The sequence below is a fragment of the Stegastes partitus genome, unplaced genomic scaffold (assembly GCF_000690725.1).
Source record: "Stegastes partitus isolate 25-593 unplaced genomic scaffold, Stegastes_partitus-1.0.2 Scaffold2308, whole genome shotgun sequence".
Lineage (NCBI taxonomy): Eukaryota > Metazoa > Chordata > Actinopteri > Pomacentridae > Stegastes > Stegastes partitus.
The window spans coordinates 34,120-46,381 of NW_007580039.1; the positions used below are offsets into that span (position 1 = coordinate 34,120).

General features: G+C 43.2%; 2 protein-coding genes across 3 annotated transcripts in view; both read left to right on the forward strand.

Annotated features, from left to right (window-relative positions):
• Positions 1–806: 806 nt before the first annotated feature.
• Positions 807–5,281, forward strand: LOC103374622 (uncharacterized). 2 transcript variants are annotated; one of them, XM_008304738.1, is made up of 5 exons: positions 807–896; positions 1,431–1,705; positions 3,178–3,444; positions 3,515–3,667; positions 4,907–5,281. In XM_008304738.1, the coding sequence occupies exons 2-5, from the start codon at positions 1,444–1,446 to the stop codon at positions 5,071–5,073; spliced, it is 849 nt and encodes a 282-aa protein (XP_008302960.1). In that variant the 5' UTR covers positions 807–896; positions 1,431–1,443; the 3' UTR covers positions 5,074–5,281. The 2 variants fall into 2 exon arrangements, with proteins under 2 accessions (XP_008302960.1, XP_008302961.1); XM_008304739.1 differs by having other exon boundaries at positions 825–845.
• A 2,214-nt stretch (positions 5,282–7,495) lies between these two features.
• gart (phosphoribosylglycinamide formyltransferase) overlaps positions 7,496–12,262 on the forward strand; it is a 26,595-nt gene continuing 21,828 nt past the window's right edge. Inside the window, 6 exon segments of the mRNA XM_008304740.1 lie at positions 7,496–7,543; positions 7,737–7,833; positions 10,001–10,150; positions 10,992–11,087; positions 11,158–11,332; positions 11,831–11,957. Of these exon segments, the coding sequence (XP_008302962.1) occupies positions 10,006–10,150; positions 10,992–11,087; positions 11,158–11,332; positions 11,831–11,957 (543 nt within the window). The 5' untranslated portion in view covers positions 7,496–7,543; positions 7,737–7,833; positions 10,001–10,005.

Here is a 12,262-nt window from a genome sequence, read left to right on the forward strand (position 1 = left end):
TTAGTTTGGATCAATCATAAGAAGGAAAACTTGAAACAATAGAGTTTTTACATTAGGAACGGCTTAACAGCAGAGGCATCAACTTTCAGGAACCATCCAGAACCGGAGACACCACAGAGACGTCAGCAGGTACCGACATAAATCACTGATGGCATCCTGAGTGTGATGGAGATCCACCGTGATGAGATCAGAAAATCATCAACGCTTGTCTCTATTTCAGCTCGAGAGGAGGGAAACAAAAAAGGCCCACGTTTGGCAAAACTCCTGCTGCTGTTGGACAGAATCCACGTGCTGATTGCAGCTGAGACGCTGCATCGGAAATGACAGGTGAGTTTCAGCCAAACAAACTAAACCAGAACCTAAAACCGCGTCCTCCACATTCGCGGCTAAATTGGAAACATGTGCCGAGATAATGAAGGCAGTTTATTTATGTGAAACTCTGGCCAACATCACACGAATAAAACCATTAAAACTAATTACAAACAAATGAGTCAATTAAAAAACAGAAAGCAATAAAAAACCCATGCAACAAAACCATTGCGTGATAAAGTACACTAAAAAAAAAAAGCCCATCAGCGCTGCCATCTGCGTCGGGCTTGACTGTGTTCTGATAATATCTGACGGTTTGTGCTTTTATTCAACCATCTGATTCATTTAAAATCATTTTCACGCTGATGCGCTGTCAGGAAGATGCTGGCTGCAGCTGCTGAAGGCGGCCAGGAGGGGCGCTGCTGGTCTGTTTGCGTCTCTGAGCTGCAGCAGAGAAGAAGAAGCCATGTGTAGACTGCGCATGCGCACTGTGCGTTGTTGTTGCAGGCGGCTGCTGTCAGTCAGTGTCAGAGCTGGTGAGAAAACATCGAGGAAATCAGATTTTTTCACCGCGTTAAGGCAAATATGTGAGTGGATTTAAAGCTAAAGACAACTAAGAAGGATCTCACTGTTGAAAGAGTTTAAAAAATAGCGTTTACATTGATTTTTTTTGTTGATTATTTGGTTTATTGTGGCTGGAAATGACAGAAACAAGTGACTAAAGGCAGCAAGGCTTTGTGTTAGAGGTGTTAATGATGGATTTTGAACTGTTTTTAAGTCCAAAATAAGTCTGTTTTGTGTTTAAAACGTTTTAGAACATACTAGAAATGACCAGGACAGTTTGTTTTGGTGTCAAAGCTTAATTTTAAGGCATATGAATCATTTGGATGTTGAATTTTTTAGTAAAATTGCAATAAAAACAGCTCAGATGTGTCTTTAAAATCTCCACACAGTTGTTTTTATCTTTTCTAGCCAGAAAAAAATCAGCTGATCCAATAAAAATTCATGATAAATCAAAGTTTGCATGGGGGGTATGAGTCATTTTGGGTTTAAATGGAAGTCAGTACATTTGCTGATACATAAAGAACATTTTTTACATCTTGTGCAACCTGTGTTTCCAGGTGAGGCTCCCACATGGAGGCCGATCAGGTCCTCGGAGGTCACCCGGAGGAGGCGGGAGGCGACGACGAGGCCATGCTGTGGTCCATCCAGGAGGCTCTGGAGAGGCAGACCCTCCAGATCGGAGCGTCGGCCTGCGGCGCCACGGCGGTGGTGGACGTGCTCAAGGCCCTCGGCGTGGACGTTCCCCCGGAGGAGGCCGACCGCTGCGTCCAGACGCGCCTGAGGAGGAACGAGTCGCCGCTGCCCGACTACCTGCTGTCCCGGAGTGAAGCCGGTAAACGAGCTGAATACCTGATCTGACAGTTTTACAGTATAAATAGGGGGGGAAAAAGGAATGTTGTGCTCATTTTTAAGTGAACATACAACACAGAAATGTAAAAATACTCAATTAAAAAGAAGAGCCTGCATGAAAACTTCAAGTTAAATAAAAGAACATAAGTATGAGCAGCTGAAGGTAGTTCAAGTTTCAAAGTAAAAGTCCAAACCTGGCAACATTAGATTATTATCAGTGAAGCATCAGTGTGTCGGCAGCAGATCAGTGATGGAGCTGCTGGAGCTGGTTTGAAATACTTCTATCCAGTTTTATACACCAATAAATCTGAGGGATTGTCAGATGATTAAGGAAAAGCTAGTAGCTGGTAAAGTTTAGGGTTTTTTTTTTTTAGTTTTTCTGTGGTTCTTTGTTTTTGCGGAGATATTGGGTCATTTGAACATTTTTTGAAACTGAACAATGTCAGAAAATTAAAGGAAAAAAGGTTTGGACACCTGAAAAGTGAGCCCGACCTCACACTGCTTTGTGTAAGAAGCATGTGAAGCACGGTGGTGGCAGCATCATGACATAACGCATGATGGTGGCAGCATCATGATGTGAAGCACGGTGGTGGCAGCATCATGGTGTGGGGATCTTCTCAGCAGCTTCCACCGTACCTGCATCTTTTGTAATTTTTTTGCTACCAAAAAAAAGAAAAAAGGCAACGATTTAAAGCTTCTAAGGGGGTTGAATAGTTTTTATAGACACCGTCGCCATCTTGGCAGCGTCTGACTTTGTTGAACTTGTGCCATGGACTGTCCTAATTATACCTTAAATCATTAATTTCATTAAACAGGTGAGTTATATATAAAAATTCCCCTCCTGGACGCCGAAGCAGTTTTTGTACCAGACTGTAAAAATATTTCCATCTGCTGCGACGCTATACATCACATTTGTGTCTGTTCAGGCTACTTAAAAAGCCACTACACTGGCAGATATTCCACTCTAAACTGTTGGCATGAGCTCCACATTTCCTTCTCCAGGCAAACTGTTCTGGGACGTTTCAGCTGATGAAATATTAATACATAAAGTATGGCTTGGTATAGATGCACGTCTTCATTTTCGCTCCGCAGACGGTAATATTTCAGGTGTCACAGATGCTAGCAGGGGCTTTAACTTCCCCGCCGAACGAAGCTCGGCAGCGTCTTGAACCCATAAGTGCTGTTTTCTGCCAGCGTGACAGCTGGCTGCACTGCCAACCAGGCAAACTCAAAAGTACCCTCTCGAATTAGACAAAGAGTTTTATGTCTCTCAGTGGAGAGACTGTAATTGACTTTTTCAGCTCTGTTACCCAGTTTTTACACTGACATTTCAGGCGTTTAGCCCGAGCCGTCATCGCTCACACGAGGTTCTGAGTGGAAACGGGGACGTGCGTTGATTTAAATGCTAAAAGTCAAATAGAATAAATGTCAGATTCTGTTTTTCCACAACCGGAGGCGCGACTCACGCTCAGCTCATCCGGGGAGCGGAGGAGGCCGGCGACGGGAAGGTGGCGGGTCGCTTCTTCCACCTCCACCCTCGACGGCGGGTCCGGCTGGTCGCCTGGCTCGCGGGCTGGATCCGGAGAGGCGCCGTCCCCGTGGCGACCATGAACATGCAGCTGGCCGTCCCCGAAGGCGAGGAGGTGCCCGACGCCTGGCACCACCAGCTCGTGTTCGGAGTGGCAGCCAACGCCGTTTTCATGACCAACCCTTTAGATGTAGGTGAGTACGAACAGGACGGCGAGCGGCGTTTGCGTCGCTCAGGTGGATCACGTCTGGCTTTGTGTTGCAGTGAGCGAGGCCGAGATGCACCAGCGCCTCTGCAGCGAGTCGGTGCTGCTGGTTCGTCGGGAAGACGTGCTGCAGCGCCTGACGCCCGACTGCAGCCTGTCCGACGTCTCGGGGGGCCAGTCGGACCCTCGATGGGAAGCTCTGGATGTCGAAGGTGAAGCTCAAAACACACCACATCCAGCAGCTATAAAAGAGACTGACTCTGGGTTTTTATTTTAGAATCCAGTCTCGCCTGTCCTTGCGTCGGTGTTGGACTACGGAGACACGATGAATGCTACACTAGAGTCTGAGTGTTTTAGATTCACGGCTCTTTAAGGTTTACCACCAAGTTTAAGTCTTTTACTCATCAGTGTTCGATGCACTCTCGTGTTGGATGGTCTGATTTGACCACACGAAGGAAGTTCCTCGTTATTTGCAGGTTTTTATTTGTATAAAAGCTGCAAGTGGTTCCAGTCTGAGGTCCGAGGATCCAGTGGTTAGAAAAGAGCAGGAAAGAAAGATTCTAAATTTCCCTCCGGCTGGAACACTTTGCAGAAAGACCTGAAACTTCAAGAGCTGGTCTCTTTAAACACTTGTTCCTAAATGACTTGGAGGCAGAAACATACAGATGATGAGTTTGCTAGTTTCTGATCTCTGCTGATATGTTCTTATCTTCTAAATTTGATTCCACCGTGTGTTATGATGTTTGTGTGGATGCTGTCGTGGCCTCGTCTGTCTCGACCAGGACACTCTTGAAAAAGAGATTTTTAATCCCAATGAGCCTTTTCCTGGTTAAATAAAAAACTTCTGCAGCTGTTTCTGCTCAACCATCTCTGATTTACCTGAAATGTGGACATTTATAAACCATTTTAAAACTCTGTCTCGTGATATTTTTGTGTGTTTGGTACCATTCCTGCTCGACTAGTTATAAAAACTCAATAAAAACAACTTTTATTCATTTTTGTGACCAAATATTTAAAATTAAAAGTATTCCATGTGGTTTGTTTTGTATTAGTGTGACATGCAGCTACATGTGGTTCAGAAAATATCACTAGTTGACTTCTGTATTATCATTTTTATGTTAATATGAGCTCAAAGACGGGACTTTTCATGTTTCAACTCACCCATCATCAGAGATTATTTGGTTTGGTTCAATATTGTAGATTCTGAATCAGTCGTACAATAAGAAATACTGAACATTTCACATGCTGACAGTAGATTAATAGGTCATTTTTTAAAAGAAATAATCTCTTAAGTAGTTGATAAACAAATCAAAAATGTCACGATTCAATTTTAAATATCCGTAGTTTATGATTAAAAGAGTTTCCGAGGCAGTCGAGCAGACAGCCGCTGATGATTTCCTCCACATTTCATCCATAACCAGACTCTCTACTGTTCTTCTTGTTCTCTCCAGGTCAGGTGAGGAAGATGGTTCTAGAAGAAGAGCAGGAATCGGATCAACCCAAGACGACACACATCACCATCCCGGCGGCGTACAGCTCCGGCGTCACGCTCTTCGCCTTGCGACAGTCAGAGCTGGGGCAGGAACTCCTGGCTGCTCCTGAGCTCCCGTTGTTGTGACCACGCAGGGACCTGAGGCTTGAAGACTTATTTATTGTGATGGAAGAAATGAATCGTGGGACACTTTGTTGGGATCAGCAGATATCAGTCCAGGCTCTAATGGACGAGATGTGAAGCAGGATGAACAGACAGCGGCTGCTTCATGATCTGTCACCACTTTGAGAAGCTGTTTAATCACATTTTAAGACATAAACAACTTCCTCCATGACTTCTGTGTTTGTGTGTTTTGTGCAACGACAGATCTCAGAATGAAGCCGCTCTTTGTTAACGCAGCATCCAAGCTGCAGAAGAACCTCCTGCCAACTATCGCTAAAGTAAAAAAGCAGATCTCATCACCCACATGTGGCCACTTTAAACCGTCCTCCGGTGAACTTTGGGATAATCTCTCAGACCGTATTGATTTCTTTCCAAAGTAATAAATGGCACAGCTCCAGCGTATATTTCAGAGCCGTTATGCGCTTACAGTTTACATTAGGAGTGAGTATAGCTCTGTGCGGTAAATGTGAGAGGGTTCACAATCGCATCACCTCTCGATAGCTGCAGTGCTTTGAAATCTAACAGCTGAGTCTTTTCCAAAAAGAATCGACTGCAGTGAAAACGTAGGCCCCAAAGTCGAAACTCAGGCCAGTTTCATTTGACTAATTGTACGACAGTTGCTGTGAAGTGACTTCCTCCGTTTTGTAGTGGGTCTGTATCATCTGTACGTCCACACAAGGAGCGAAAGGGATTTAAAAATCTGAGTGAGACTTGTTGCAACAAGTACAGAACAAGAATAGTAGTAATAGCTGCACTGGTCGTCCTTCAGTTTTGGCACAATTTAGCTTCTAAAATACACAAACAGCTGCTGCAGACTAGACACTGGGGTTGCCAGTGGAAATCAGAGCTTCTCTGACAACTCAGACAGCGTAAAGAATCGTCGATAACGTCAACTGCTATCACTGAAGTCCAGGGAAAAACCCGAACTTGCTGCTCGGCACAAAACCTGCAAGATGGAACTGTGCTAGGTGGAAGTATGATGATTTGGGGCTGGGTTTGGGTTAAAAGATGACATTTATAGATGCACCGTGAAAGTCTGTGAACGTTCCAAAATGCTGGTTGACAATATGAGTCTGGAGAAGAAGAAACTGAAGCAATAAAAGATTTCAGTAATGAAACGTGTGCTGACTTTAATTACATCGAGCTCCCAGTGTGCAGCTTGTGTTTTAATATAGGAAATCTAAACTGTTAGTTTTTAATTTTACATCAGAGAAAATACCCGATGGTTTGAATTAGATTGCAATTACTGTAAGGTGACACTTTTTGTTGTTGCTGACATTCAAGATGTATTGCATAGAATCCTCCGACTGCATTCTGTGTTTGTATCAGCAGACCTGTGTGAATGGTGGTGGAGTGTTATTTTAAAGGGTTGCTTTTCCACACTTGCATTAAAAGTGCATTTCAGCCTCACGCTGAGTTATTGTAGGATTTTCTGTGTGTTGTTTGTGTGTCACTTCAGCCTGATATTGGCCAGGAGAGTTGACGACCTCAGTTTTTTCAGGCTAAATAGTGAAAAAAGTGAAGTTTAAAAGGGAATTATTTGTGATAAATGTCTGTTTTTAGACCAACATAGAAATAATCACATATAATTATAAAAAGATGGAACCAAAAAAATCTGTTGCTGTAAGTTGGTCCTAACAGATTTTCTTTGTTGTTTTTTTAAAAAACATTTTTGATCGGTCAAAGCTGTTTTATCTGATTAGAAACTTAAAATGTTTATATGGACAATTGTATATAATATATCTGTTAGAAATGTCTGAATTTTAACATTTCCTTTATTATTTTATTGTTTTTTAATTTTTACAGAGGAAGTAAGTGAACCAATTCATTGATTCTAACTAAAATTGCATAATTTGCTTTAAAAAAAAATCTATTTTAAATAAATTAAATCTATATTAAAAAGCATTTGAGTCAGCTAAAAAAATATATGTATAGTTTGTATTGTTGGCAGAATTAAGGCGTTTTGTTTGTTTGTTTGTTTGTTTGTCTGTTGTTGTTTTCTCAGGACAGCTAGCTTAAGCTCTGAAGACCTGGACATCACATTTTGGGTTATATTACCACTGTATTTTTTTTACATTTATTTTTATTTATTTTATTTTTAATATTTTATTATTATCTTATTTTTAATATTTTATTATTATTAATTTTGTTTTCATTTAATTATTAATATTTTGTATGTTTTTATTGTTTTTCTATTTTTAAAAAAATTTTTCTTTAAATTTTTTTATTCCTCAAATAGCAAAGAGAAACTTATAACAATAATAAATATGTATAGCAAACAAGAGCTCGGGTCTTAACAAGACCTCCGGCTAATTGATGGCTGGCTCTAAATTAACTACAACTCCCATGATGCACTCGACAGTTAACACCCAAAAAGGAAGTTGAAGAATCCCAAAAAACAGTTGCCCCAAATTACTTTGCACCACAGACAAAGGTAAGAAACACACAAACATGAACTAATTAGCAGCTTTTAAGCGCGACGTCGCACTTTATGCTCACTTCCGGTCGCGCTTCGTCGACTTTTAGTTCCGCTGCGCGCATCGTTGTGTTACATTGGATCCACGTGGTGTGTGTTTAACGTGTGTGTGTGTGTGTGTGGTGACATGAGTTTGCATCCCCTCGTTCAGTCTGCAGGCTGAGAGCTGCTGCGGCGACACATCCGACTGCTGTCCTCCACCGGGATCCGGCTAATTCCTGCAGCACACATTCACTGAACAGGTACAGGTGAGTGTTGAACCACAGTTTAAGGTGCTAATGCTGCTAAAAAAAAAAAAAAGAGCTTTAAAGCCACAAAACTGTGATTATTTTGAGTGCAAAAAGCAGAATCAGTGCTTCTCACTCGTGCTTTAATTGCTTGCACACACAAACTAGTTAAGTTTGTTCAAGAAATGCATGTTTTTGTCTTTTAAATTGCACAAGAGATGCAGGTGTGAGCATGTTGGTGCTGCATGGAGTCAGTGTTTGGCTTTAAAACGCAGCAAAGTTGACAAATGGATTCTCCAGAGAGGCAGAGGATGAGAGAGGGGAATGCAAAAAAAGCACAATAAAGTCAGATTAGTTGTTAAATATTTAAGTAATCGCTGGTTTGAGGGATTTTCTCAGAAGAAAAGTCACAATTTTTATGATTATGTGCATGTTTTGTGTGTTTTTTCCTCCTCTGTCATGTTGTCTTTGGTTGTGGGAAACACTGATTGCTATTTTCCACCATTTTCTTACAATTTATTGGGAAAATACTCAACATATTAATCAAAAATAAAAGCAAACTGAGGGGAAAAGGTGCAGTTTTGGCAGTTAAAGGCTTAATTTCTTTTAAACCAATGGCTCCTTCGCTTGATTTCGCTCGGACATGTGAGTCACATGAGCGTAGTGGTTTCAATCAAAGCCTGTAATTTTGGAGACATGTGCAACACTCGTCCCTTTGTCTCATCCCAGTTTCTGTTGGTATCAGCTGTTAGATAAAGTGTCTGCACAAGGAATAGATTTCAGGTTTGAACTCTGACCCTGGTTGGTCTTTTTAGCCTCTTTCGTATCAGCATCCTGCAGATCAAACACTTTTATTAGCTGCGAAACTAGTAGTGCTGAAAATCTAAAATAAGGCCCGAACCAGCCATTTTCTATCGCTGATGAGCTTGTATTGATCCAAACGTGTGATCCAAACAGTTACCTATTAACTCCACCTCTTGCACAAATCCTCAGAAAATTAAGAAAACTCTTCACGTGACTCTTTTCATCTCTAAAATGATCATATTTTAGATGCCACTCATGCAAATAAGGATTAAAAATAGAACACTCGTTTGCTCCAGAGACAAAAAAACACGATCTCACTGTTTGCAAAACCTCAAAGCCAGAGCTGTAGTTCACCGTAGCCTCGATAAACAGCTTTGTTTTCCCGATGCAAATGAGCTCCCGGTGACGACGCCGTGTAATTGTCGACTCGTGTTTTTGTTCTAGTTGATTGGATCCTTGTTAGCGTGCCGCTGTGAGATAATATAAGACCGCAGGCCTGAGAAAAGGTCAGCGTCTCCCCGCCGCTCAGTTATAGGTCAGGTCTTGCATGCAATTAAAGCCTACAGACGATAAAAAACAAAACACAAAAAGAAAGGCGAGTGAAACTGTTGCCGGTTTCAGTCCCTCTGTTTTTCCAGGTTGGGCTGCAAGGTGGCTCGGTGGTTAGTACAGTCACCTCACAGCTAGAAGGTCGGTGAGGACCCCGGGATCTTTCTGCGTAGAGTCCCGGGCAGCGTGGGTTCTCTCCGGGTTCTCCGGCTTCCTCCCACAAGGTCCAAAAACATGTTGAGGTTAATTGGTGATTCTAAATTGTTCGTAGGTGTGAATGTGAGTGTGCTTGGTTGTCTGTCTCTAAGTGTAGCCCTGTGATAGACTGGTTACCTGTCCAAGTGAACCTGCCTTCACCCTGAGTCAGCTGGGATAGACTCCAGCCCCCCAGTGACTGTAATGAGGATTAAGGTGTAGAGATGATGGATGTATCTTCGAGGGCATTAAAAACACCATATGTTCATGTATGTTCGTGTTCAGGTATCATATGGTTAAAGCTGAACTGTTTCTGACATGTTAAATAGCTCTATCTCAGTTTGGTATGTTCTTTAAGGGCACCACTCATCTGTGGAGTTCCACAGGGCTCGATTCTGGGTTCTTTATCATTCTCCATTTATTCGACTAGAACAAACAATGTAATTTAAAAAAAAAGGTGTAAATGTATTGTATTGTATTTAAAAGATACTTAATGGTCAAGAACTGTTTCTTTTTCGCACTTTGGGATGGTGCTTTTTTTGTTTCATATAGTCAGCTGGGATAAGCTCCAGCTCCCCACCACCCTAGTGAGGAATAGGCGGTGTATACATAATGGATGGATGGATGGATGTTTTTCCAGGTGTCATGGCGGAGCGGGTGCTGGTGGTTGGCGGCGGCGGGCGGGAACACGCGCTGGCCTGGAAGCTGGCTCAGTCGCCGCAGGTCCAGCAGGTCCTGGTGGCGCCGGGGAACGCCGGCACTGAGAGCTGTGGCAAGATCAGCAACTCTGGTAACACTCGCACGCCTAGAGAAGCTCTTTTAATTTAGAAAATGCATCATAGGGGAGCATCACAAACTGTTTTCAGATTTCTTTTTTTTTTTTTTTTGTCTCACCAACCAGCGCTCTAAAGACTGGAGATATTTTTACTTTGTTACCTTTGGAGACCAAGAAAAGCACAAAGTATGTTAGTACTGAGGGACTGTTTTGGATTAAAGTTAAAAAAAAGTCTGTGCTTACTATTTCGTTTTTTACAATTGTCCTTGAATGTTTGGTGGTTTAAAGGATGACGTAGAAGGAAATGCTTGAATAAAGTCATCATTATGTTGGGGGGTAAACTGCACATCCAGTTGAAACCAGAAGTTTACGTTCACTGTATTGAAAAAAGACATAAAACCATCGTTGCATTTGGAGGGAAAAGGGCGAAGCACCATCCCAACTGTGAAGCACGGGGGTGGCAGCATCATGTTGTCGGGGTGTTTTGCTGCAGGAGGGACTTCACAGAATAGATGGCATCGTGAGGAAAGAACATGATGTGGAAATATTGAAGCAACATCTCCAGACATCAGCAGGAAGTTAAAGCAAGTGGACGATGACTCTCAGCAGAGCGCGACATTAGTTAGAGAGAGGCTTCAGGACAACAGAGTCAGTGTTGTGGAGTGGCCACCACAAAGCCCTGATCTCCATCCTGGAGAACATTTCTAGTGACTTTTTATTTGACCAGTATGTTGGAAAAGTCCTTGTTTGAGATGCTCATGATGGATTTTTGTCATTTCCAGCCCAAATAAACCTATTAGTAAAAAAAAAAAAAGCCCCATAAATCAAACATTTTCTCACCTTTCTGTCCCTGCAGAAGTTTCGGTGAGCAACCACAGCATCCTGGCCCAGTTCTGTAAGGACCACCACGTGGGGCTGGTTGTGGTCGGACCCGAGGTGCCTCTGGCAGCAGGTGAGTCGTCCACCTCCTTTTTTCCTGCCTCGCACATCTTATTTTTTGCTCATGTGTAACATCCGTCCAGGCATCGTGGACGACCTGACGGCCGCCGGAGTGCCATGTTTCGGTCCTTCAGCCAAGGCTGCTCAGCTGGAGGCCAGCAAGAGCTTCTCCAAGGCCTTCATGGAGCGCCACGGCATCCCCACGGCCCGCTACGGCACCTTCACCGACCCCGAGGAGGCCTGCAGCTACATCCGCACGTCAGTACAGTAGACGGAAGTTTGCAAGTTTGTTTGTCCAGAGTTTTGTTTTCAGAGCCATTAAACACAAAACTGGCACCGCGATGGAAACTCTTCACTGGAGTTTTGTTTCTCAGATGGTTTCATGAGTTAATGATCTAAGATGTAATAACTGCCTTTCCTATGAGAGCGCCCTCAAAGACGCGCAGGTCCAACACAAACGGAGCCATAACTTTCACCGAGCAAAAAGAGGAAAAAGTTCTGTGCGCTCGCTGAAAGTCATTTCTTGGGCAGAACAGCAGCTGCCACATTCTGACAGCCTTCATCCATATGGATCCCAAACCCATTCCCAAACAACAGTCTGCGCTGCCAGTGTTAAATGGTCCACAAAAGAAACATTTCATGCTCTGTAACAGCATCGCGGCATCTGCTCCAGATGTGTGTTTTTCTTTTCTGTGGAAAGATGTTTACTCTTACTGCAAATATCGGGACTTTATTTCTTTATTTTGGGTTCATCAGGGCCGACTTCCCGGCTCTGGTGGTGAAGGCCAGCGGGCTGGCGGCGGGGAAGGGAGTCATCGTGGCACGGGATCAAGACGAGGCCTGTCGGGCCGTGATGGACATTATGAAGGTACGAGGTTATTAAGCGTCGCTCTGGTTCGTCGTTAATCTTGGGCCGAATATTGGCAAGGAGCGGGAAAAAAGGTCCGGCAGCACTTGGCCAAAATTTTATTGAAAATAGATAAATGACTGGCACCCTTCATGAATATTCAGTCACAGCTGCCCACCGAGCAATCCAGCTAGAACAATGATGGATGTAATGCTGGGGTAAGTGCTGATTTCCCTGTATGTCTCTGGGCTGCTTAGAGCTGCTGTAATCATTATTTTTGATGTTAACGTTGGATCGAACGTCCGCATGTACAGCGCCAAGAAGAAGTGTTCACCCCCCCT

Bases quoted from the DNA above. Each gene is read 5' to 3' on its own strand.
- LOC103374622 (XM_008304738.1), top strand. From the start codon at position 1,444: ATGGAGGCCGATCAGGTCCTCGGAGGTCACCCGGAGGAGGCGGGAGGC. The intron at 1,706-3,177 runs GTAAACGAGCTG...CCACAACCGGAG, and splicing joins GCTGTCCCGGAGTGAAGCCG to GCGCGACTCACGCTCAGCTC. The intron at 3,445-3,514 runs GTGAGTACGAAC...TTTGTGTTGCAG, and splicing joins GACCAACCCTTTAGATGTAG to TGAGCGAGGCCGAGATGCAC.